The sequence below is a fragment of the Arachis ipaensis genome, chromosome B3, assembly GCF_059453495.1.
Source record: "Arachis ipaensis isolate K30076 ecotype BB chromosome B3, ASM5945349v1, whole genome shotgun sequence".
In the NCBI taxonomy this organism is placed as follows: Eukaryota; Viridiplantae; Streptophyta; class Magnoliopsida; order Fabales; family Fabaceae; genus Arachis; species Arachis ipaensis.
The window spans coordinates 73539610-73565087 of record NC_142438.1 but is presented as its reverse complement, the minus strand read 5'-3'; the positions used below and the strand labels follow the sequence as shown (position 1 = coordinate 73565087).

General features: G+C 36.6%; 2 protein-coding genes, 1 non-coding gene and 1 pseudogene across 3 annotated transcripts; 3 read left to right on the top strand and 1 right to left on the bottom strand.

Annotated features, from left to right (window-relative positions):
- Nucleotides 1-948: 948 nt before the first annotated feature.
- LOC148571133 (uncharacterized) lies at nt 949-4509 on the top strand. Its single transcript, XM_088507217.1, has 2 exons — nt 949-2142; nt 4486-4509. Exons 1-2 carry the CDS (start codon nt 949-951, stop codon nt 4507-4509), a joined length of 1218 nt encoding a protein of 405 aa, XP_088363343.1.
- A 419-nt stretch (nt 4510-4928) lies between these two features.
- On the top strand, nt 4929-6633 carry LOC148571132 (uncharacterized; annotated as a pseudogene).
- A 6627-nt stretch (nt 6634-13260) lies between these two features.
- Nucleotides 13261-13368, bottom strand: LOC148571131 (small nucleolar RNA R71). Its single transcript, XR_015908750.1, has one exon. It is a non-coding gene; the product is annotated as a small nucleolar RNA R71 (small nucleolar RNA).
- A 7258-nt stretch (nt 13369-20626) lies between these two features.
- LOC107633198 (uncharacterized) lies at nt 20627-21425 on the top strand. The gene is given in 4 exon segments (XM_088507216.1): nt 20627-20990; nt 20993-21150; nt 21251-21333; nt 21335-21425. Coding segments are annotated over 4 exon segments (696 nt in total).
- Nucleotides 21426-25478: the final 4053 nt, after the last annotated feature.

The window sequence follows — 25478 nt, the reverse complement described above, 5'->3', positions numbered from 1 at the left end:
ATAGTTAGAGATGCATGTTTCTAGTGGATTCTAGGTGGTTAGGTAGCTAGGATGTGGTTAGTGGATTTAGGCCTGATAATTGCACTGTTCTTGTTACTTATTTTACCTATTTCGCAATTTTGATCTGGCTGTGATATTCATACTGTTCATATGCTATTCCTTAATGTTTCATGCTGATATTAGACTGTTCTTTACTGTTCCTACTGTTTGTGATTCTTTGCAGCATTTTTTTATCTCATATGAACTATTTTTTCTTGTTATTTATTACTCGGGAACATCCAATTTTAGTCGGAATGCTGCCCAATTTTCTGCAAATTATTTTCATGTATTGAGTTTGGAAACTTACCATTTAGCACTACTTAGCTATAACCAAATCAATTCATGAATGCACGGGCTCGCATTCTTATTCCTTTCGATTCCCTGGTTAATTAATTGCATTATTGATGATTTCATTTTAGTTTTAGCTACTCCTGTATCTATATGAATTATCATCAATAACCTGATATCCTTGCTTGAATATGAGTTGACTGTTCTTTAAATTTATGAATCTCTTGTTACAATGGAAACCATTAATCATGCCACTTACTTTAACTTTCTTTCTAATAACTCACTACTTTAACTTTCTAACTTCCTTTTTCACTCCTAACCATTTTACACTTTCAAACTTCTCTTTTCGATTTTTAACTAACTACTTTAACTTTCTAACTCAAGGCATGATTACTGTCTTTTCCTAATTAACTTGAATTCCACCTATCCTATGTTTTGGATTGCACTTTTTCTTTTCAGACTTTTTAACTCGATTACAATCCAAATTGCACATATATTCAACTTATTTCATGCTTCTCTTGCTCTTTTGCCACTATGTGCTTATATTGCTATTATTCTATTTGCCTACCTGTTTTCTTGCTTTTGTTCTTCAATTATATCCTGGAATTTCTGCTTTTCAGGATGTCTGACCCTCAGCACAAAGGAAAAGGCAAAGCAACCACTGGCAAAAGGAAAAGAGGCAAATCCTCTATGACCATCCTGGATATTTTGCATGATGACTCCTGGCGGGAAAAGCACTTTACCTCGCAGGAGAAGGCTGACCAGCTCCTCACTGCCACAGATCCAGTTAAATTTGCAAACAGATATTGTGAGCTTAAGTATCCAGTGTTTGCCACTTCCAGGAACCTGTACCTGGAAAGAACTCTAAAAATTCCAGAAAAACTACAGCAGTACACTTCCGAACAGATAAAACAAAGAGGCTGGTTCTTCTTGGAAAGAAACTTGACAGAGGTCAATGCTTCCTGGGTCAGAAAATTTTACTGCAACTATTTCAAGACTTCCCTGGATGCAGTACACCTCAGAGGGAAACAGATTTTGGTCACTGAGGAAGCTATTGAGGACATCCTCCACCTTCAGCCTAAGTCAGATCAGCCTGACGGTTACCAAAAGGCTGAAGAGGATATGAGATTTATGAGATTTGACTGGGATGCTGTCAAGCAGAGAATAGCCCTTGATCCTACTGTCCCTTGGATCATGGGAAAGAATACAACAATGCCTAAGGGAATCAAACTGATTTATCTGAATGATAAGGCTCGGCTTTGGCACCAGATTCTGAGCAACTATGTGATGCCGAGCACTCATGAGACAGAGCTGCCCGCTGCTATGATCACCCTTATCTGGTGTGTGATGGAGGGTAAGGACCTATATCTTCTACGTTTCATCAGGCATTACATGGCCAGGGTCCATGTCAGAGGCACTCTCCCTTTCCCTTATCTGATCACTCAGCTAGGCCGCCGAGCTGACGTGCCTTGGGAGCTGGCTGATGCGAAGCCGACTGCTGCAGACTGCAAGAAGATCATTCTTCATAGCAGGAAGTTTCAGGCTTTAGGCTACAGACCCCCATTCCTCACCGCTTCTGATGAGACAGCCACACCTTCAACTGCTCCTTCTACTTCCACTGCTGCCCCAGCCTCATCCACTGCACATCCACCTGCTCCTGAGCCCATTTATCATTTGGTACACCGCCTCTTCACCCGCCTGGATCGTATGGAGTGTCGCAACAAGCGACGCTATGAGCACCTTAAGTTGATGATCCGATCCAGCAGCGACATCCCCTCCGAGCCTGACACCCCTTTTGATACATTTGAGGCGGAGGCGAGCGATCATGAGGAGGAGACACATGCCCAGGCTGAGCAGGCAGGACCAGAGCAGGCTGTGCCACAGCATGAGGAGCTACACCAGATCCAGGCTGCAGACCCGGAGATTCCTCTACAGTCAGAGCCTCCACTGCAGCAGACCGATCCTCCTACACTTATCCAGCCTGCAGATATTTAGCCTACCACAGAGACACCAGCAGCACATCCTTCCGGTGATGACGCTTCTTCACACCCAGCTTGAGTGAGCATCGAGGACAATGCTATATTTTAAGTGTGGGGAGGTCGCCATCCCTGGCTTATCTTTTTGGTGAACCACTAAAAACTCTTCTATCTTATTTTGTTTATTTTTCTGTATTTTTATTTTTATTTCTATATTTCAGTACTTGCACATTATTTTTTTGCTGTATTTTTACTTTATTTCTGTATTTTGCACTTTAGTTTATACTAAACTTATTAGTTATAGAATATGTGGATTAATTAGTATAGTTTACCCTTTTAGCATATATTAGTTTGGTTTAATTGAAAATAAAAAGGAGTAAACTAGAAACTTTAGTAAATTAAAACAATCCACACACCTTGTATATATAGCATTACATGTTAGTTAGTTAACAATATTTCATCAAGGAGGAACACTAAGATTTTAAAAGCCACCCTAATATTTACATTGAGAATAATGGGAACTCTCGATTTCTACTTGCATGATGTACATAACTGATATATGGTTTTTGAGCTGGATAACACACAGCCTGTGAGTTTTGAGCTTAATTGTATGGTTACATTCAAACCATAAATTTCATTCATGTGTGTTTTGCCCTTCTTTTTCATTCTGATGTTCTTTTCTTTGTTTTAATCTATATGTTCAATATAGAATATAGATACATACCAAGAGATGATTGAGGCCATCGTTTGAATTTTTTCTCACTTATCCTAATTTAGCCTACCTTTTACATCACCCTTGTTAGCCCCCTTGAGCTTTTTAATCCCCTCTTGTTCTATAACCATATTACTAGCCTTAAGCAGAAAAACAAAATAAAAATTCCAAGTTAAATCCTTGGTTAGCTTAAGATAGATATTGTGTACAATTTAAGTGTGGGGAATTTTATGGGAACATGGGATGATAGAAACAAAGTAGGGATTTAAAATGAATAAGTTATTTCAGAAATTTGGGAAGCATGCTCATGTGAAATCAAAATAATTAAATTACCATGTGTATATATATATATATATATATATTATTTTCAATATTTAAATAAGGGGATACAAAAAATTCCCCAAATGCAAAATAAAAATCAATGCACATGGGACAAAATTTCAAAATTAAAATTAATGCATGAGCTTGTAATACAAAGTGGGAAAATTTGGGTAAATAGGTAAAGGAACTTTAAAGTATATAAAGTATGTATGTTGGGTGAGATCTTAGACTAATCAAGGATTCACTTTGTTAGCTCACTTAGCCTTATACATATACCCTTACCTTTACCTTAGCCCCATTACAACCTTGAAAAAGACCTCATGATTTTTGTATGTCTATATTCTATAGTTGTTGATTGGTTAGATGAAGAACAAAGTTTTAGAAAGCAAGGATAGAAAAAGAATAGAGTGATTAACCCAATAAACACTGAGTGACTAGAGAGTAAACACAAAATCCAGTGAGGGTTCAATAGCTCATCACCATATATCTCTCACTACTAAAAAACTAGTTATTACAGACGGATTTTATCCCGTGGAAATACAGACGGAACTTCAGAGGGATTTTTTGTCGGAAAACCAAAAAAATGGATTAGCATAAATTACAGATGGAAAAGAGAATCCGTCGATAATTCCATCGAAAAAATTATTTTTTTCAGTGAGAAATGGTTACAGATGGAAAATCCGTCTGTAATTAAGTAAACGAAACGGTGCATTTTATTAAATTACTACAGACGAAAAAGAAAATCCGTCTGTAATTTAAAATTTTCAGTCGAAAATATTATATTCTGCGTTTTATGATCAATTGTGCCCAAAGCCCCAAACTCTATTCATTTACAGCACCAAATCAAACGAGCTCAACCTAGCTTCTTCTTCTCCGTCGACCAGCTACTTCTTCTCCTTTTCCACCCACAGCGCCACCGCCGCAGCTACCTTCTCCTTCTTCTCCTCTTCTTCTCCTCTTCTTCTTCTCCTTCTTCTCCATCATCTCCTCCAGTCAATGATGCGGCTACCTTTGCACAAGCCCTAGCTCCATGGTGACCAAAATCGGTTCCACCGTCAGCCACGGTTCCACCTCTCTCTTTCCCCCCTGTTCGAATCGTAGAGAGTTCAATTAATTTTGTTTAGTTAGTTTGATTGTTTCTGCTTCCAGGTTTTGGTTTCAAAATTCTTTTAATTTCTGTTGAGTTTAATTAATTTCGTTTAGTTAGTTTGATTTTAGTAATTAGTTTAGTTAGATTTGTTTTCTGATTAGTGGATTTTTAGGTTGTTAAAATAGGATTAGATTAGGTTTTGATTCTGAATAGCTAAGAAATGTTTAGATTGTTAATCTGGATTTCTGAACAAATAGAATTCAGAGAAACACTTGTGAGTTTTTCTTTTTCTTCTTCCCTCCCCTCTATGAATTTCGCTGTGCACACCAAGTGTTCTATGGTTTGCTTATTTGTTGGTTTGACCTAACATGCACATCAAATGTTTGTTGCTTTTCTTTTATGTGTACATAAGTAGTAATATGTATCTTTATTCTTGCTATTTCACTCTTAATTAATTATTTTTATGTTGCAAGTTCTGTAAAGGGGAGGGGAGGCTGTAGAGATGACTACTGACCATGAACCTAATGCTGAGTGGGGCAGCATTGAGAACAGAGGTGGCTTTGTCTCAAACATGCCAGGTTCTTCAACTAAACCAAAATTCTATGCTTTGTTACTACTGATATTCAGTGCTGATTTTTGTGTTTTCATTCATCATTCCTTTTACTATAGGAACTTGAGTTTTGTATGTTGTGATATTAGTTTACTCAATTCCTTTTACTATAGGGCAGTATTTCTTAGAGAATATTTCTACTTCTACCCTCCTAGCCAGAACAACAATCTCTGCTATCTATCAAACTGTAAAATTAATCAATTCTGTCCCTAATGTGTCATATCAGAAGAAGGCAAGCATTCCTACATAGACTGGAAATAACATTTCTACCTATTCAGCTTTATTCATTTATCCAAAGACATAGGGTGTTTTTTGGACTTATTCCTGGCTTTCCCTGATGCCTTGCTCCATCAATTGCTTGTGGCCATGGCTCATCCGGACCGTGAAACACAAATTGGAGCACATAGTGTCTTCTCTATGGTGCTTATGCCATCAATGGTTTCTCCTTGGTTGGACCAGAAAATAAAGATGGCTATGAAAGTACAGAGTTTATAAGAGGATGATAAAGAGGATGATGAAGTCCTAAAACTAGTTCATCAGTTCTATTTTCTGAAGCTTTGGCCATCATCAGAGCCTGATTCAATATCTCAGATCAAAAAATAAGAGCTCACGGTGGAGAAAATGAATCGATACATTCGTGAAATCACTGATAAAATCAAAGAGAAAATTGTAAGCATTGATTTCAGCCTTCAATTTTGATATAGAAGACAGAGAATAATATAATGATGTTATGCTGTTTTTATTAACAGTCAGAAAAGGACTATGTTGCGTCTGGGATGAGAAGCCCATACTACTGGAAAATGGAATGGAGATGCCGCGTCGCGCGAAAAGGGAAGATACTAAGTAACTTGTATGTGGCTCTTGATGAATTATGTTTTATGAACAATGCACCTAGGAGAAGATCTAAGAAGGAGAAATGCTTCACGGAAGAAGAGATTGATAACCATGTAAGAGCTTAGAACTTTAGTAGGATATATATTGTGCTGTGATTAATCTCTATTTACATCTTGCACTTGATAACAATGTACATTGTATAGAATCTGAATTCATTGATGCGACACGGAAGCATGAGTCTCACGGACGAAAAGTGAATTCTGAGGAACATAAACACTCATCAGAGAGATGTTGATAAATTTCAGTCACTAGAAGTGCTTAGAAATACTGTAATTTAAGGACTTATAAGTTATGATCTTTGATTTGATTAAAAATTTATACCAATGTAAGCATTGAAGTTTAGAGTGTTGAAAAATTTAAACAGATCAAATGGGGTTACTATGAGAATCATTGCTATAAGCTACTGAGAGAAATTGAACAATTCTAAGACCAAAGGAAAAGAGCTGATGCCAATGCTTTTGCGAAGGGGAAGATTCCGGGCTATGTATCGATGAAAAACTCCGTAAAGGACCAAATCAAGGTGAGCTATGGCATTGACATCAAAGCAACACATTCAATTATTCGTGTCATAAGATGCTACTTGTAACAGATTTTTTTTCTTAATTTGTTATAAGTGTTCTGTGATGAATCTTGGGAGAACAGAAAAAAAGAGATGGCAGAATGCACCAAAATTAGAAATGCAGAGAAAAATAAGAGGTCATAAACCAAGAATTCTGAGCTTCATTTATTCTGAGCTTACAATAATATTTATTCTTACAATAATATTTATTCTTCAATTTTTCTTTTTATCTTTTTTATTTCTCCCTGAGATTGGATATCCATTATCAGACATGACTAATCTTTTTTCAATTATACTATATCTACACAAAAAATTTGCTGTCAAGCCTATCCTTCACTTCATCAAAGTAGTATAGTATGGCTAAAATGACAGTACCTGAATCTTTTTTCATGATTCAGGACTTTTTATTGAAGTACCTTGGTGCTACAGTTGCTGTTATTCTTATAATTGAGCCTTTCTTTTCTGGCCATCTAAGGTCTGACAGTTCAACTTTAGGGCGTGGAGAATGAGAAATCTTCACTCCAAAGACGAGGAAGTAGAATTTTCATAAGTGAAGCTAACTACATTGAATTCTCTGGTGTCAACGCAAGTGATTTCAATGAGTCATCTATACACCTGAACTTGTCATTATGATTTTGTTATTATTTTGATATTGATGCTGCTCCCAAAATTCAGGTTGTAACTCCCACTGATAATGTCTTAGTGGATGACTTGACTCTTAGGGTTGAGTCATCTTCTGTATTCATCAGTAGTTTTGCATCAATCTATCTGTCTTATTTTAATGTTTCTTTCAGAAAGGAGAATCAGATTCACTTAGAAAGTTCCCTTCTAAATCTTGTCCTTTAAGATACAGAACTACAAAGATTCAAGAAGATGCCCACACTCTGTTTTAAGCTGCATTACGTGAATTTTTGGGCTTTTGCAACTCTAAGACTCATGGGAATGAAAATAACAACTGGGGAGTTACATCACTGTCTGTTTTTGCTAGTAAGATTGTCCCCATACCATCTGTAAGTTTGAACTACTTCAGTTACAAATTTTCTCTCAACCTTAGAACAGTAAGCACATCATAAGGTTTTGAAATGCTTGTTATAGCATTGATATATCTTATCAATAAGCTATATGTTCAATGTTTAGGTGCATACTTGCCAGCTTACCCTTTAAAACTTTTTCTTTTCGCTGATCGTAACTCCTTAGCAAGTGATAGCTGTTTCTGTCACAGTGGTATTGAAATTTTTATCAAAACTGTATGTTTCCAGGGGACACATTCCATTGTAAAATATTTTGGTGGGCAAGTTCCATCTAGCTCATCATTTAATCAACCACTAGGCAATGCATTTGATGAAGCTGTACCATCATCTCTGTCAGGTTTTTCATCATCCCAGTTGTATTAATTATGAATTATTTGTTCTCCTACATTGATTCTACTCTAATTTGATGGGTGTTATATGCTTAGCAGGTAGTGAAAATTATTCAGGATTAATTTCCTATGAATTACAGCAAAATTATCCTGAAGGAGATACGAAAATTAAGAATTCAGAGGCTTGTTTGCATGAACAGGTTTGTCAAACAAGCATACATCATAATCTTGTTTAGTTCTCATTTTAGTCAGTTTCCTTAATGGAGTAACCTAGTAATGCTATGTTTATGCATTAAGTTGGCACCATCCTGTCTAAAAACAAACATGGTATTATGTAACACCACCTATAATGGATTTCATAGACAAACATGGTAGAAAGGATCTCTTACTGTTTGTTCTATTAAGCATGATATGCATTTATAATGTGTGGAAGATGGATTACTGACCTGCCAACAGCTCTTAAAGTGAGAGCTTAGACCTCAATTTGTTAGAGAACCTTGTTGAGTTTGTGAAAAAGTTAGGTATTCTTTGCAAGTGTTACAGTAGGTACTTGGAAGTATTCTACCTTTATGTGCATTAGTGATCATGTTTATGTCCATGGCTTTTGTTCTCTACTTCAAATGCTTTTGAGTAGAAAAGCAGGCCCTGTAATCAATCTTTCTTCATGCAGGATCCATTGTGTAATTTATCCAGCAAAGTAGATAGCTCGCCCAAAGAATCCTCCCTTGAGTCACCTGCATATACTGTAGCATACTGGTTTCAGCATGTTATTTTCTATATTAGTCAATTTTTTTAATATTGGTATCCATACATATATTGGTAGATAGTAAAATCCAAAATTCAATCTTTTCTTATTGAGTACCAGAAACAGCTGTTCTAGGCCTCATATGGTAGAAGTAAATATCAATATATAAAATATGTCATGAATTTAGATGTTCAACAATCATTTCATGTTAATTATACATAATTGACAGGAAATTATTGGAGTATAAGTTTGATAACTGCCGAATTACTATTATATTTTTCTTGTATTAAAATTAATTAATTTTTAAATTTTTATTTTTAAAAGATTTAGAATTTAGAATTTAAGATTTAAGGTTAAAGTTTAAAGGTCGGCAGCGGATGACTGGTGGATAGGAAAAAAGAGAAAGAAGCGAGAAGAGTGATTGTAAATAAAAACTTAAAAAAAATTATTTAAAAAACTAGCTGAAATTGGTAGTGTTTCCCAATGAAAGGTTGACTTTTTAGTGGGATTGTATTAAAAGAATTAACATTGTGCAGTTATCATTGTCAACTTTAGTACATTATTGCACCATGAATTTTGCAATAGAGATTAGCCATAGAATATTTGCTAGCTATATAACTAGTGACTGTACCGTGCGTGTGATGTAGAAAAAATATTTATTACTTAAAATTCATTTTTTCAATGATTACTTTTTGGAAGCTAATTAGCGATTCAGTCACAACTTCAATTGCAGATTGATGAGCGGATAATTTATACGCTTTTTGGCATTATTTTTAGTATGTTTTTAGTATATTTTAATTAGTTTTTATTATATTTTTATTAGTTTTTATTTAAAAATTATATTTCTGGACTTTACTATGAGTTTGTGTGTTTTTCTGTGATTTCAGGTATTTTCTGGCCGAAATTGAGAGACCTGAGCAAAAATCTGATTCAGAGGCTGAAAAAGGACTGCAGATTCTGTTGGATTCTGACCTCCCTGCACTCAAAGTGGATTTTCTGGAGCTACAGATATCCAATTGGCGCGCTCTCAATTGCATTGGAAAGTAGACATCCTGGGCTTTCCAGCAATATATAATAGTCCATACTTTTCCCAATATTTGATGGCCCAAACAGGCGTTCCAAGTCAGCTCAAGAATTCTGGTGTTTAACTCCAAAACTGGCACAAAAGCTGGAGTTAAACGCCCAAACTGGCACAAAAGCTGGCGTTTAACTCTAAAAAAAGTCTCTACACATGGAAGCTTCAATGCTCAGCCCAAGCACACACCAAGTGGGCCCGGAAGAAGATTTCTGCATTAATTAACTATTTCTGTAACCCTAGGCTACTAGTTTTCTATAAATAGGACCTTTTGCTATTGTATTTTCATCTTTTGATCATCTTTTGATCTCTTGATCACGTTTTGGGAGGCTGGTCATTCGGCCATGCCTAGACCTTTTGTTCTTATGTATTTTCAATGGTGGAGTTTCTACACACCATAGATTAAGGTGTGGAGCTCTGCTGTTCTTCATGAATTAATACAAAGTACTATTGTTTTTCTATTCAACTCAAATCTATTTCTTCTCCAAGATATTCATTCGTTCTTCAACTTGATGAATGTGATGATCCGTGACACTCATCATCATTCTCACCTATGAACACGTGCCTGACAACCACCTCTGTTCTACTAGCAATGGCTTGAATGCGTATCTCTTGGGTTTCTGATCTAAGATTGGAACCTTCGTGGTACAGGCTAGAATTATTGGTGGCCATTCCTGAGATCCGGAAAGTCTAAACCTTGTCTGTGGTATTTCGAGTAGGATCTGGGAAGGGATGACTGTGACGAGCTTCAAACTCGCGATTATGGGGCGTGTGACAGACGCAAAAGGATCAATGGATCCTATTCCGACATGATCAAGAACCGAAAGCTGATTAGCCGATGTTGTGACAGAGCATCAGGACCATTTTCCCTGAGAGGACGGGATGTAGCCATTGACAACGGTGATGCCCAACATAAAGCTTGCCATGGAAAGGAGTATGAATGATTGGAAGAAGGTAATAGGAAAGCAGAGGTTCAGGGGGAACAAAGCATCTTCATACGCTTATCTGAAATCCACTAATGAATTACATAAGTATCTCTATCTTTATTTTATGTTTTATTTATCTTTTAATTATCAATTCTTCATCACCATCTGAATCCACCTGACTGAGATTTACAAGATGACCATAGCTTGCTTCAAGCCGACAATCTCCGTGGGATCGACCCTTACTCACGTAAGGTTTATTACTTGGACGACCCAGTGCACTTGCTGGTTAGTTGTGCGGAATTGTGACAAAGTGTGATTCACGTTTGAGAGCACCAAGTCTTTGGCGCCATTGTTGATGATCACAATTTCGTGCACCAAGTTTTTGGCGCCGTTGCCGGGGATTGTTCGAGTTTGGACAACTGACGGTTCATCTTGTTGCTTAGATTAGGTACTTTTCCTTTTTTATTTTTCGAAAAAAAATTTTCAAAAATACAAAAAGATTTTCTATTTTGTTCTTCAGAGTTTTTAAGAATGAATTCTAGAGTTTCATGATGATTCGTTGAAGTCTGGCTGGCTGAGAAGCCATGTCTAATCTTTTGGACCGAGGTTTCAACTTATCATCACAAGAGCTTGTTGATTTCTATCAATTTTGCTATTGAAAGCAATGATCTGCTAAAGCTTGGCTGGCCATTGGCCATGTCTAGTGTTTTGGACTGGAGCTTTCATTGAAAGCTTGGCTGGCTAGTAAGCCATGTCTAATTCTTGGACCGGAGTCTTAGACTAGCATTGCAATGATTCCTGAAATTCTTATTAAAAGTTTTGATTCTCTTTATTTTCTTTTCCATATAAGTTTCGAAAATCACAAAAAATTTATAAAACCATAAAAACCAAAAATATTTTATGTTTCTTGTTTGAGTCTAGTATTAATTTTTAAGTTTGGTGTCAATTGCATGACTTTCTTCTTCTTGCATTTTTCGAATTTATACATATTGTTCTTCATTAATCTTCAAGTTGTTCTTGATGATTTCATTGCTCTGATCTTTAAATTCTTTTGTTTAGTGTGTTTTGTTGTTTTTCATATGCATTTTTTTACATTGTTATAGTCCTTAGTACAAACATTTAAGTTTGGTGTCTTGCATGCATTGTTTACTTGATCTTAGTTGCATTTTTATTGTTTCTCATCATTAAAGATTCAAAAATATTTTCAAAATTGTGTCTTTTCAAGTCAATAATACAGAGAATTGAAGATTCAGAACATTCAGCAGAGGAATCAAACAGAAAAATCTGGGCTTTCAAAATGCCCAGTGAAGAAGGAAAAATGGCGTTTAAACGCCAGCCAGGGTACTTGGCTGGGCGTTTAACGCCCAAAAAGGTAGAGTTTTGGGCGTTAAACGCCAGAATGGGCACCATTCTGGGCGTTTAACGCCAGGATGACACTAGAGGGAAGATTTTGTTTTTAATTCACATTTTTTCAAGTTTTCATAATTTTACAAAATCAAATCTTTTTCAAATCATATCTCTTTCAAAATCAATTTCTTTCCATTTTATATTTATTTTTACTATTTTCAAAAATCCTTGCTTCAATTAAAGATTTACTTCAAAATTTTCAAGTTGTTACTTGCCTATTAAGAAAGGATCAAACTTTAAATTTTAAAATCATATCTTTTAATTTCTTGATAGTCAAGTAATCAACTTTAATTTTAAAAATTTTCTTTTTCTAAATTGATTTTCAATCATATCTTTTCAAACATATCTTTTCAATCACATCTTTTTCAAAATTAATTTTTTTTCAATCATATCTTTTTTCTAATTTCAAAATCTTTTTCAAAAATCACTTTATTTCTTTCCCAATCTTAGTTTTCGAAAATCTCAATCAAATTTTCAAATTTCTTTTTTAAAATCTTTTAATTAATTTTCGAAAATTCTTCCCCTCTTTTCACATTCTTCTATTTAAGGGACTAAGACTACTCCTCAAGGTACAATTCGAACTCCCTCCTTCTTTATATGTTCGAATTCTCTTCTCCACCTCCTCCTTCTATTCTTCTTTTCCTCTAACACCTCAAGGAATCTCTATACTGTGACATAGAGGATTCCCTACTTTCTTGTTCTCTTCTCTTTCATATGAACAGGAACAAAGATAAAGGCATACTTGTTCAAGCTGATCCTGAACCTGAAAGGACCTTGAAGAGAAAGCTAAGAGAAGCTAAAGAACAATTCTCTTTAGAGGGCCTAACAGAACTCTTCAAAGAAGAAGAAACCATGGCAGCCGAAAACAACAACAATTACCAACAATGCAAGGAAGGTGCTTGGTGACTTTACTGCACCTACTCCTGATTTCTATGGGAGAAGCATCTCAATCCCTGCCATTGGAGCAAACAACTTTGAGCTTAAGCCTCAATTAGTTTCTCTAATGCAACAGAATTGCAAGTTTCATGGACTTCCATTGGAAGATCCTCATCAGTTCTTAGCTGAGTTCTTGCAAATCTGTGACACTGTCAAGACCAATGGGGTTGACCCTGAAGTCTACAGACTTATGCTTTTTCCTTTTGCTGTAAGAGACAGAGCTAGAACATGGTTGGATTCACAACCTAAGGAAAGCCTGAACTCTTGGAAAAAGCTAGTCAATGCCTTATTGGCAAAGTTCTTTCCACCTCAAAGATTGAGCAAGCTTAGAGTGGAAGTCCAAACCTTCAGACAGAAGGATGGTGAGTCCCTCTATGAAGCTTGGAAAAGATACAAGCAATTGATCAGAAGGTGCCCTTCTGACATGCTTTCAGAATGGAGCATCATAGGAATCTTCTATGATGGTCTGTCTAAACTATCCAAGATGTCATTAGATAGCTCTGCTAGAGGATCTCTTCATCTGAAAAAGACGCCTACAGAAGCTCAAGAACTCATTGAAATGGTTGCAAATAACCAATTCATGTACACCTCTGAAAGGAATCCTGTAAATAATGGGACAACTCAGAAGAAAGGAGTTCTTAAGATTGATACTCTGAATGCCATATTGGCTTAGAATAAAATATTAACCCAACAAGTTAATATGATTTCTCAGAGTCTGTCTGGAATGCAAGCAGCAACAGGCAGTACTAAGGAAGCTTCCTCTGAAGAATAAGCTTATGATCCTGAGAACCCAGCAATGGAAGAAGTGAATTATATGGGAGAACCCTATGGAAACACCTATAATCCTTCATGGAGAAATCATCTAAATCTCTCATGGAAGGATCAACAGAGACCTCAACAAGGTTTCAACAACAATAATGGTGGAAGAAACAGGTTTAGCAATAGCAAGCCTTTTCCATCATCTTCTCAGCAACAGACAGAGCATCCTAAGCAGGACTCCCCTGACTTAGCAACTATAGTCTCTGATTTAATCAAAACCACTCAAAGTTTCATGACTGAAATAAGGTCCTCCATTAGAAACTTGGAGGCACAATTGGGTCAGCGGAGTAAGAAAATTACTGAACTCCCTCCTAGTACTCTCCCAAGCAATACAGAAGAGAATCCAAAGAGAGAGTGCAAGGCCATAACCACATCTCACATGGCCGAACATGGAGAGGAGGAAGAGGCAGTGATTCCCACTGAGGAAGACCTCAATGGACGCCCACTGACCTCCATGGAGTTCCCTAATGAGGAACCATGGAAATCTGAGGCTCATACTGAGACCATAGAGATTCCATTAAATTTACTTCTGCCATTCATGAGCTCTGATGAATATTCTTCCTCTGAAGAGGATGAAGATGTTACTGAAGAGCAAGTTGCCAAGTACCTTGGAGCAATCATGAAGCTAAATGCCAAGTTATTTGGTAATGAGACTTGGGAGGATGAACCTCCATTGCTCATCAAAGAACTGGATGACTTGACTAGGCAGAAATTACCTCTGAAGAGACAAGACCCTGGAAAATTCTCAATCCCTTGTACCATAGGCACCATGACCTTCGAGAAGGCTCTGTGTGACCTGGGGTCAAGTATAAACCTCATGCCTCTCTCTGTAATGGAGAAGCTAGGGATCATTGAGGTACAAGCTGCAAGAATCTCACTAAAGATGGCAGACAATTCAAAGAAACAAGCTTATAGACTTGTAGAGGATGTCTTGGTAAAGATTGAAGACCATTACATCCCTGCTGATTTCATAGTCCTAGAGACTGGGAAGTGTATGGATGAATCCATCATCCTTGGCAGACCCTTCCTAGCCACAGCAAAAGCTGTGATTGATGTTGACAGAGGAGAATTAATCATTCAAGTGAATGGAGACTCCCTTGTGTTTAAAGCTCAAGGATATCCCTCTGTCACCATGGAAAGGAAGCACGAAGAGCTTCTCTCAATACAGAGTCAAACAGAGCCCCCACAGTCAAACTATAAGTTTGGTGTTGGGAGGCCACAACCAAACTTTAAGTTTGGTGTTGAACCCCCACATTCAAACTCTAAGTTTGGTGTAGGGAGGTTCCAACATTGCTCTGAACATCTGTGAGGCTCCATGAGAGCCACTGTCAAGCTATTGACATTAAAGAAGCACTTGTTGGGAGGCAACCCAATTTTTACTTATCTATGTTAAATTTCTATTTTCTATTGTTATTTTATGTTTTCTGTAGGTTGATGATCATGTGAAGTCACAAAAACAATTGAAAAAGCAAAAACAAAGTGAAAAATAGAATGAAAAACAGAACACCCTGGAGGAGACAGTTAAGGTAGTAGAATGGGCGTTTAACGCCCAGTCTGGCACCATTCTGGGCGTTTAACGCCAGAAATGGGCACCAGACTGGCCTTTAACGCCAGGATTAGCAGAAAGAGGCGTTTTGCATGCCACTTGGTGCAGGGATGCGATATCCTTGACACCTCAGGATCTGTGGACCCCACAGGATCCCCACCTACCCCACCACTCTCTCTCTTCTTCACCCATTCACCAATCACCTCAATACCTCTTCTCCAAAAACCCCTCACCTATCAAATCCCACCATTCTCTTCACCACTCACATCCATCCTTCATAAAACCCCACCTACCTCACCATTCAAATTCAAATCACTTTCCTTCCCAAACCCACCCTCTATGGCCGAACCATACACACCCCTCTCACCCCTATATAAACCCATCTTCACTCCTTCATTTTCACACAACCTAATCAACGCTTCTCCCCCTTGGCCGAATCACAAAGCCCACTCCATCTCCTATATTTCTTCTTCTTCTCTCTCTTCTTTATTCTTTTGCTCGAGGATGAGCAACCTTCTAAGTTTGGTGTGGTAAAAGCTAAAGTTTTTTGTTTTTCCATAACCATTTATGGCACTAAAGGCCGGAGAAACCTCTAGAAAGAGGAAAGGGAAGGCAAAAGCTTCCACCTCTGAGTCATGGGAGATGGAGAAATTCCTCTCAAGGGTGCATCAAGACCACTTCTATGAAGTTGTGGCCAAGAAGAAAGTGATCCCCGAGGTCCCTTTCAAACTCAAAAAGAGTGAATATCCGGAGATCCGACATGAGATCCGAAGAAGAGGTTGGGAAGTTCTCACCAACCCCATTCAACAAGCCGGAATCTTAATGGTTCAAGAGTTCTATGCCAATGCATGGATCACCAAGAACCATGATCAAAGTGTGAACCTGGACCCTAAGAATTGGCTTACAATGGTCCGAGGGAAATACTTAGATTTTAGTCTGGAAAATGTAAGGTTGGCATTCAACTTGCCCATGATACAAGGAGATGCACACCCATACACTAGAAGGGTCAACTTTGATCAAAGGTTAGACCAAGTCCTCATGGACATATGTGAAGAGGGTGCTCAATGGAAGAGAGATTCAAGAGGGAAGCCGGTTCAACTAAGAAGGCATGACCTCAAGCCCGTGGCTAAGGGATGGTTGGAGTTCATCCAACGCTCAATCATTCCCACTAGCAACCGGTCCGAAGCTACTATAGACTGGGCTATCATGATACATAGCATCATGATTGGAGAAGAAGTGGAAGTTCATGAGGTTATATCACAAGAACTCTACAAGGTGGCAGACAAGTCCTCTCCTTTGGCAAGGTTAGCCTTCCCTCATCTCATTTGTCACCTTTGCAATTCGGTTGGAATTGACATAGAGGAAGACATCCTCATTGATAAGGACAAGCCCATCACTAAGAAAAGGATGGAGTAAACAAGAGATCCCACTCATGGACAAGAGCATGAGGAATTTCCTCATCATGAAATCCCTGAGATACCTCAAGGGATGTATTTTCCTCCATAAAACTATTGGGAGCAAATCAACACCTCCCTAGGAGAATTAAGTTCCAACATGGGACAACTAAGGGTGGAGCACCAAGAGCATTCCATCCTCCTCCATGAAATTAGAGAAGATCAAAGAACCATGAGAAAGGAGCAACAAAGGCAAGGAAGAGACATTGAGGAGCTCAAGAACTCCATAAGATCTTCAAGAGGAAGAACAAGCCGCCATCACTAAGGTGGACCCGTTCTTTAATTTTCTTGTTCTTTATTTTCTATTTTTCGAAAATTGTGCTCTATGTTTATTTATGTTTGTGTCTTTATTACATGATCATTAGTGTCTAAGTGTCTATGCCTTAAAGCTATGAAAATAAATCCATCACCTTTCTTAAATGAAAAATGTTTTTAATTGAAAAAGAAAAGAAGTGCATGAATTTCAAATTTTAAAACAGTTTAATTATTTTGATATGGCGGCAATACTATTGTCTTTCTGAATGAATGCTTGAATAGTGCATATTTTTGAATTTGATTGTTTATGAATGTTAAAATTGTTGGCTCTTGAAAGAATGAAAGGAAAAGGAGAAATGTTATCTGATGATCTGAAAAATCATAAAATTGATTCTTGAAGCAAGAAAAAGCAGTGAAAAGCTTGCAAAAAAAAATAAAAAAATAAAAAAAAAAAAGCAAGCAGAAAAAGCCAATACCCCTTTAAACCAAAAGGCAAGGGTGATAAAAAGGATCCAAGGCTTTGAGCATCAGTGGATAGGAGGGCCCACAGGAATAAAATCCTGGCCTAAGCGGCTAAACCAAGCTGTCCCTAACCATGTGCTTGTGGCGTGAAGGTATCAAGTGAAAACTTGAGACTGAGCGGTTAAAGTCGAGGTTCAAAGCAAAAAGAAGAGTGTGCTTAAAAACCCTGGACACCTCTAATTGGGGGCTCTAGCAAAGCTGAGTCACAATCTGAAAAGGTTCACCCAGTTATGCGTCTGTGGCATTTATGTATCCGGTGGTAATACTGGAAAACAAAGTGCTTAGGGCCACGGCCAAGACTCATAAAGTAGCTGTGTTCAAGAATCAACATACTTAACTAGGAGAATCAATAACACTATCTGGATTCTGAGTTCCTATAGATGCCAATCATTCTGAACTTCAAGGGATAAAGTGAGATGCCAAAACTGTTCAGAAGCAAAAAGCTAAAAGCCCCGCTCATCTAATTAATACTGATCTTCATAGATGTTTTTGGAATTCATTGTATATTCTCTTCTATTTATCCTATTTGATTTTCAGTTGCTTGGGGACAAGCAACAATTTAAGTTTGGTGTTGTGATGAGCGGATAATTTATACGCTTTTTGGCATTATTTTTAGTATGTTTTTAGTATATTTTTATTAGTTTTTATTTAAAAATCATATTTCTGGACTTTACTATGAGTTTGTGTCTTTTTCTATGATTTCAGGTATTTTCTGGCTGAAATTGAGCGACCTGAGCAAAAATCTGATTCAGAGGCTGAAAAAGGACTGCAGATGCTGTTGGATTCTGACCTCCCTGCACTCAAAGTAAATTTTCTGGAGCTACAGATATCCAATTGGCGCGCTCTCAATTGCATTGGAAAGTAGACATCCTGGGCTTTCCAGCAATATATAATAGTCCATACTTTTCCCAATATTTGATGGCCCAAACAGGCGTTCCAAGTCAGCTCAAGAATTCTGGTGTTTAACTCCAAAACTGGCACAAAAGCTGGAGTTAAACGCCCAAACTGGCACAAAAGCTGGCGTTTAACTCCAAGAAAAGTCTCTACACATGGAAGCTTCAATGCTCAGCCCAAGCACACACCAAGTGGGCCCGGAAGAAGATTTCTGCATTAATTACCTATTTCTGTAACCCTAGGCTACTAGTTTTCTATAAATAGGACCTTTTGCTATTGTATTTTCATCTTTTGATCATCTTTTGATCTCTTGATCACGTTTTGGGAGGCTGGCCATTCGACCATGCCTAGACCTTTTGTTCTTATGTATTTTCAACGGTGGAGTTTCTACACACCATAGATTAAGGTGTGGAGCTCTGCTGTTCTTCATGAATTAATACAAAGTACTATTGTTTTTCTATTCAACTCAAATCTATTTCTTCTCCAAGATATTCATTCGTTCTTCAACTTGATGAATGTGATGATCCATGAAACTTATCATCATTCTCACCTATGAACACGTGCCTGACAACCACCTCTGTTCTACTAGCAATGGCTTGAATGCGTATCTCTTGGGTTTCTGATCTAAAATTGGAACCTTTGTGGTATAGGCTAGAATTATTGGCGGCCATTCCTGAGATCCGGAAAGGTACAACCTTGTCTGTGGTATTCCGAGTAGGATCTGGGAAGGGATGACTGTGACGAGCTTCAAACTCGCAATTGTGGGGCGTGTGACAGACGCAAAAGGATCAATGGATCCTATTCCGACATGATCGAGAACCAACAGCTGATTAGCCGATGTTGTGACAGAGCATCAGGACCATTTTCACTGAGAGGATGGGATGTAGCCATTGACAACGGTGATGCCCAACATAAAGCTTGCCATGGAAAGGAGTATGAATGATTGGAAGAAGGTAATAGGAAAGCAGAGGTTCAGGGGGAACAAAGCATCTTCATACGCTTATCTGAAATCCACCAATGAATTACATAAGTATCTCTATCTTTATTTTATGTTTTATTTATCTTTTAATTATCAATTCTTCATCACCATCTGAATCCGCCTGACTGAGATTTACAAGATGACCATAGCTTGCTTCAAGCCGACAATCTCCGTGGGATCGACCCTTACTCACGTAAGGTTTATTACTTGGACGACCCAGTGCACTTGCTGGTTAGTTGTGCAGAATTGTGACAAAGTGTGATTCACGTTTGAGAGCACCAAGTCTTTGGCGCCATTGTTGATGATCACAATTTCGTGCACCACAGATCTCTGTAGCTAATCCCCCAATGTTCAGATTTTTCATGGTTGCTAATAATTTTTTTTAGTGATGCTTGTCTGCATAAATGTATTCCTCTTAAATTCCAATAGCTTCACTGGGAGGATTCCACATTCTATTGGTAATCTATCAAACCTATATTGGTTAGATTTAGCTAACAATGAGCTTCAAGGACCTATACTAATTTCTAGTGGCAGTGTACCTGGTCTTGATAAGTTGCACCATGCCAAACATTTGTGAGTCAACTCTTTTATTTTCTGCAATAAATGGCTTACTACTTTTATGTAGAAAAATCCATCTAATACATGTTACATGCAGTCATCTTGGGAAGAATAATCTCAGGTAATATTCTTCCTCAACTTTTTAGCTCGGAAATGGCTCTGATTCATCTGTAAGAATTCTAATTTTTTTTTCATATAGTGTCTGCCTTTGGGATCCAATTCTTCAGTGATTAATTTTAGGTGTTGCAAAAATTTTTTAGCCTCCATAGCCGCTGTAGGCATAGGCACCATAGACTCTCATATAAATTCAAAATTTTCAGGTATCATGATGTGTAACAACATGATTGTTCCTTCTTTCCTTTTTTTCCCCCTTTTTTTTGAGGTGTGCGATTTGTAAATTATTGGATTTAAAGTTTTGCTTGGTGACAGTTGCTATTTTTTGGTAGTCTCAATACATCAAAGAGAGAATATGATTATTATCCCACTATTGGAAAGAATTGAATGATGATGTTGACTCCATTTCTGTCACATGCAACAACAATTCTTGGCTGTAGAATTCAGCAGCCTACCATTCCACACTTCCTAACAGATCTTATTATATACCTTGAACTACTTCTTTCTCTCATTGTCTTTTGTGTTTGTTTCTCTAAACAGCAAAACAATGTTACTAAGAAGCTCCTCCACACCAATACCAACCTCGTTCATACCCCATTCTAGGGAACCATCCTCCCCTGAAGCAGAAAGGGTTCTTCAATTTTCTAGAACAAGATTATTTGCCAGTCTAAGACAAAATTTGCCTGACTCATCAGATCATCGAAGCCCAACAAAGCACGACAACAAGAGTCGCATACCACGTAGTAACGTGCTCAAGAGTCAGCATGGTACCAAGATCAAAGAAAGTGACCAAGTGATTCACACAACAAAAGGGAAACCTTCAATCAGAGAACTCTTCTCAGTCTCAGGTTTAGATAGGCAAGTCCTAGTAGAATATGATGAAGATGGTGGTGAAGAGAAGAAGAGAGGTAATAGGGGAGTGATGATGGCAAGATATGTGGTGGCAGTGGAAGAGTCCCAGATGGAGGTGGCTGGGAATCAAATAAGACTGATGCTTATTACCAAACCATGATTCAAGCTAACCCCAACAATGCGCTTCTGCTTGGAAATTATGCTAAGTTATTAAAAGAGGTAAAGCTTGTTTTTGAAACTTATCAATACATGGAAGATCTAAGAAAACTATTGTGCTCTGTCTATGAATGGTTCACTAATATTCAATTTGCAAATATAGGTTCATAGAGATTATCCTAAAGCCGAGGAGTATCTTGAAAGAGCCATTTTGGCTAATCCTGGTGATGCAACTGTTTTGTCACTCTGCCGATTTAATTTGGCAAATGGAGAGGGAGGCTGATAGTGCTGAGGGCTATTTTGATCAAGCTGTTAAAAGCGCCCCTGATGATTGGTAAGATATATACCACTATTTCAACACATGGATGATCTGATTTTAGAGAACATTTGTGACCGTGTGAGGAAAGCTGGGATGATGAAGAAGAAGCAGCAGCAGCAGAAAATTGTTCAAATGAGTTAGGAAATTGAATAGGGGTTGCTTGCAACATAGTTCTTTTATTTTACTAGTATGAGGAAAATTATTTAGAGCCCTTTGGATACCCATTAACAACTTTTAATTTACTCAATACACTTTGTTGATGTATGGTTGTTATTTATTATTATAGTTGATATATCAATACACTTTGTTTATGTTTTGAATTATATTGACTTGTTTGTTTATAGTATTTTTCTTTTAGTTTGATAATACGATGAATTTGTTTATTTTTTGAAATATTATAAATATTCAAATATAAATTAGATAAAAGTTTGTATTAAATTTATATTTATTTTGTATGAAAATAAGCTTATTTTGTAATTGGAAAAATAAAAAAAATTATTTTACCTTACTGACGGATTTACAGACGGATTTTCTGTCTGTAATTAGAGTGGGAGATGATTTTCCAAAGTTCAAATTACAGACGAAAAATCTGTTAGAAAATCCGTCTGTAATTACAGACGAAAAATCCGTCGGAAAGTTCGTCACCTTTGGGAAATGGATGGAGAATTTACAGAGGGAAAATCCGTCGGTAACTAGTAAAAATCCGTCGGTAATTTTCCGACGGAAAAAAATCTATCGGTAAATATTTCCGACGGGACTTTTACAGAGGGACAAAATCCGTCGGTAATTTCGTCGGTAACCAAAAATCCGTCTGTAATAAAGACTAAATCTGTCTGTAAATCTGTCTGTATTAAGCCATTTTCTAGTTGTGTCTGCTTAATTGTTAATTGTCTTGCAAGTTTGTGAAATACTTTTACCCATCTCAATTGTAAAAGTACTTTAACATTATCTAGGGTTTGGCTATGCATATATGATTCCTTGAAGATATGAATTAATTTAATTACATGTAAGCTTTATATACAAGTGGATAATAATTAGAATTGCATGATTCATTTAGGTAGTTGCATTTAGAATAGAATGCATTGCATGAAATTCCACCACTTTACCTTACTTTTTCTCTTGGATTTAGCATGAGGACATGCTATTGTTTAAGTGTGGGGAGGTTGAAAAACCCATATTTTAGGATGTATTTTGTGCTCAATTTAAGTGATTTATTCAATCCTTCACCCACTTATTCATGTAAATTGCATGGTTTTACTTTTCCTTCCTTATTATGTGATATATGTGAAAAACATGTTTCCTATGCTTTAAAAATGTTAATTTTAATTACCCTTTATTACCATTCGATGTCGTGATTTGTGTGTTAAGTATTTTCAGATCTCCCAAGGCAGGAATGGCTTAGAGGACAGAAAGGAAACATACAAAATTGGAAGGAAAGCATAAAAGTGGAGTTTTGAAGAAAAGGGCAGCGACGCGAACGCATGGACGACACGGCTGCGTGCCTAGCGCGAAAAGGCAGTGACGCAAACGCATGACTGACGCGGACGCATGCCTTGAGCAGAATGTAAATGATGCGTACGCATGACCAAAGCGAACGCGTTACAAGGAAAACTCCCAGATGACGCGACCGCGTGACCCACGCGGACGCGTAACAGACGCCACGTGCAGAAACTGCAGAAAACACCCCCAGCGATTTCTAAAACCCTTTTTGGCCCAGATCCAAGTCCAGAAAACACAGATTAGAGGTTATTAAGTGGGGAAAAGCATCTATTCATGAGGAAGAAGTCTTCCATTATTCACTTTTCATAATTTAGATGTAGTTTTTAGAGAGAGAGGTTATCTCCTCTCTCTTAGGTTTTAGGATTAAGATTCCTCTTAAAGGATTTAGGATTTCAACTTCCTCTCAGGTTCAATATTCCTTTTATATTTTTATTTATTCTAATGCTTTTATTCGTATCTGACTCATGTTACCAATTTGGCTTATGAATTCTTCGTATTTAGATTTGAATGTTTTATTTAATATAATTTGAGGTATTTCAGATTTGACTTTGCTTTGCTTTATTTATATGAATACTTTTAATTTAATTTAGATTTTCCCTTTTGGCTTTGGTTGATTAATTGGTAACTCTTGAATTGTCAAACTCATCGTGATTGATAATTCTTATTTTTGCTAATTGAATTGAATTCCGATAACTCTAGTCTTTCCTTAGGAGTTGGCTAGGACTTGAGGATCTAACTAATTAGTCCACTTGACTTTCCTTTGCTTTAGTAAAGGTTAACTAAGTGGGATTAAAACTCAATTCTCATCACCATTGATAAGGATAACTAGGATAGGACTTTCAATTTTCATACCTTGCCAAGAGTTTTATTAGATATTAATTTATTAATTCCTGTAATTTATTTTCCTTGTTCAAACCTTTTGAAACCCAAAAACATTGTTTTTCATAACCAATAATAAATCATACTTCCCTGCAATTCCTTGAGAAGACGACCCGAGGTTTAAATACTCGGTTATCAATTTTATTGGGTTTGCTTAAGTGACAAACAAAACTTTTGTAAGAAAGGAATTCTTGTCGGTCTAGAAGCTATACTTACAACGCGAATTTATTTGCGAAAATTCTAGATTGGGCGAGAGTTTCGCTCTTTTCAATCTTCCATTGGAAGTCCATGGAACTTGCAATTCTGTTGTAGAAGAGAGACTAACTGAGGCTTAAGCTCAAAATTGTTAGCTCCAATGGCAGGTACATAGATACTTCTGCCATAAAAGTCAGAGGTAGGCATGGTCAAGTCACCAAGAACCTTTCTTGCTTCCTCTTGAGGTTCGGCCATGTCTTCTCTTTCTTGTTCAAAATTTTCTGAAAGGTTTCTTCCGAAGTGTTGTGCTTTAGCTTGTTGTAGGCTCCTCCTTAAAGTCCTTTCAAGTTCAGAATCAAGTTTAAAGAGAGGTTCTTTATCCCTGTTCCTGGTCATAAACAAGAAAAGAAACAAGAGAGAAAAGAAAATGGGAGCTCTTTGTTTAAGAATAGAGGACTCCCTGTGAGATGTGAAGAAAGAAGAGGAAGATAGAAAAGTGAAGATGGAAGAAGAGAGAGAAGAGGAGTTTGAATAAATAGAAGTAGAGAGGAGAAGAATTAGAAATAGAAAAGATAAATAAGAATTAAAATATTTTTTATTTTATTTTACTTATTAATTTATTTCAAAAATTAAGTTTAATAAATTAAATAGAATTGAAAATTTGTTAGTGAATTTCTAAAATAGAAGAGAGAGAGAAGAAGAGGACAATTTTCAAAAATTAGGAGAGAAAAGAATTAGTTAGGAAGTTTTGAAAAAAAAAGATAGAAGATAGGTAACTAATTAGAAAAGATTTGAAAATAAGATAAGATAGAAGATTTGAAAAGATTTGAATTTAAAAATTGAAATTTGAAAATTAAATTTTTAATTTTTGAAAATTGAAATTGAAATTTGAATTTTGAAAAAGTAAACAAGATAAGATAAAGATTTAAAAAAGATTTGATTTTTGAAAATGTTTGATTTTGAAATTTGAAATTTAAGATTTAAATTTTGAATTTTGAAATTGAATCTTAAAATTTGAAGTAAGATAAGATAAGATTTTTGAATTTTGAAGAAAGATAGAAAGATAAGATAAGATTTTGAAAAAGATAAGATTTTTGAAAAGATTTGATTTTGAAAAGGTTTGAATTTTGATTTTTAAAACTAAGATAAGATAAGATAAAAAACAATTTGAAATTTAAATCTGAATTTTTAATGAAAATTTTCGAAAATGCAATTAAGATAAAGATAGAAAAGATATTTTTTATTTTTGAATTTAATAAGGAAACAGAAAAACAAGTAAAAGACACAAAACTTAAAATTTTTAGATCTAATGAACCTAGTGTGCAAAAATTTGGAGGGAAAACACAAACGGACACCAAACTTAAAAATTTTAAGATCAAAACAAAAAGAAAAGCGCGAAGACCTTGAAAATCAAGAAGAACACAAAGAACAAGACTCAAAAAAATTCAAAGATCATAAGAACATGCAAAAGACACAAAACTTAAAATTTTTGAAAACC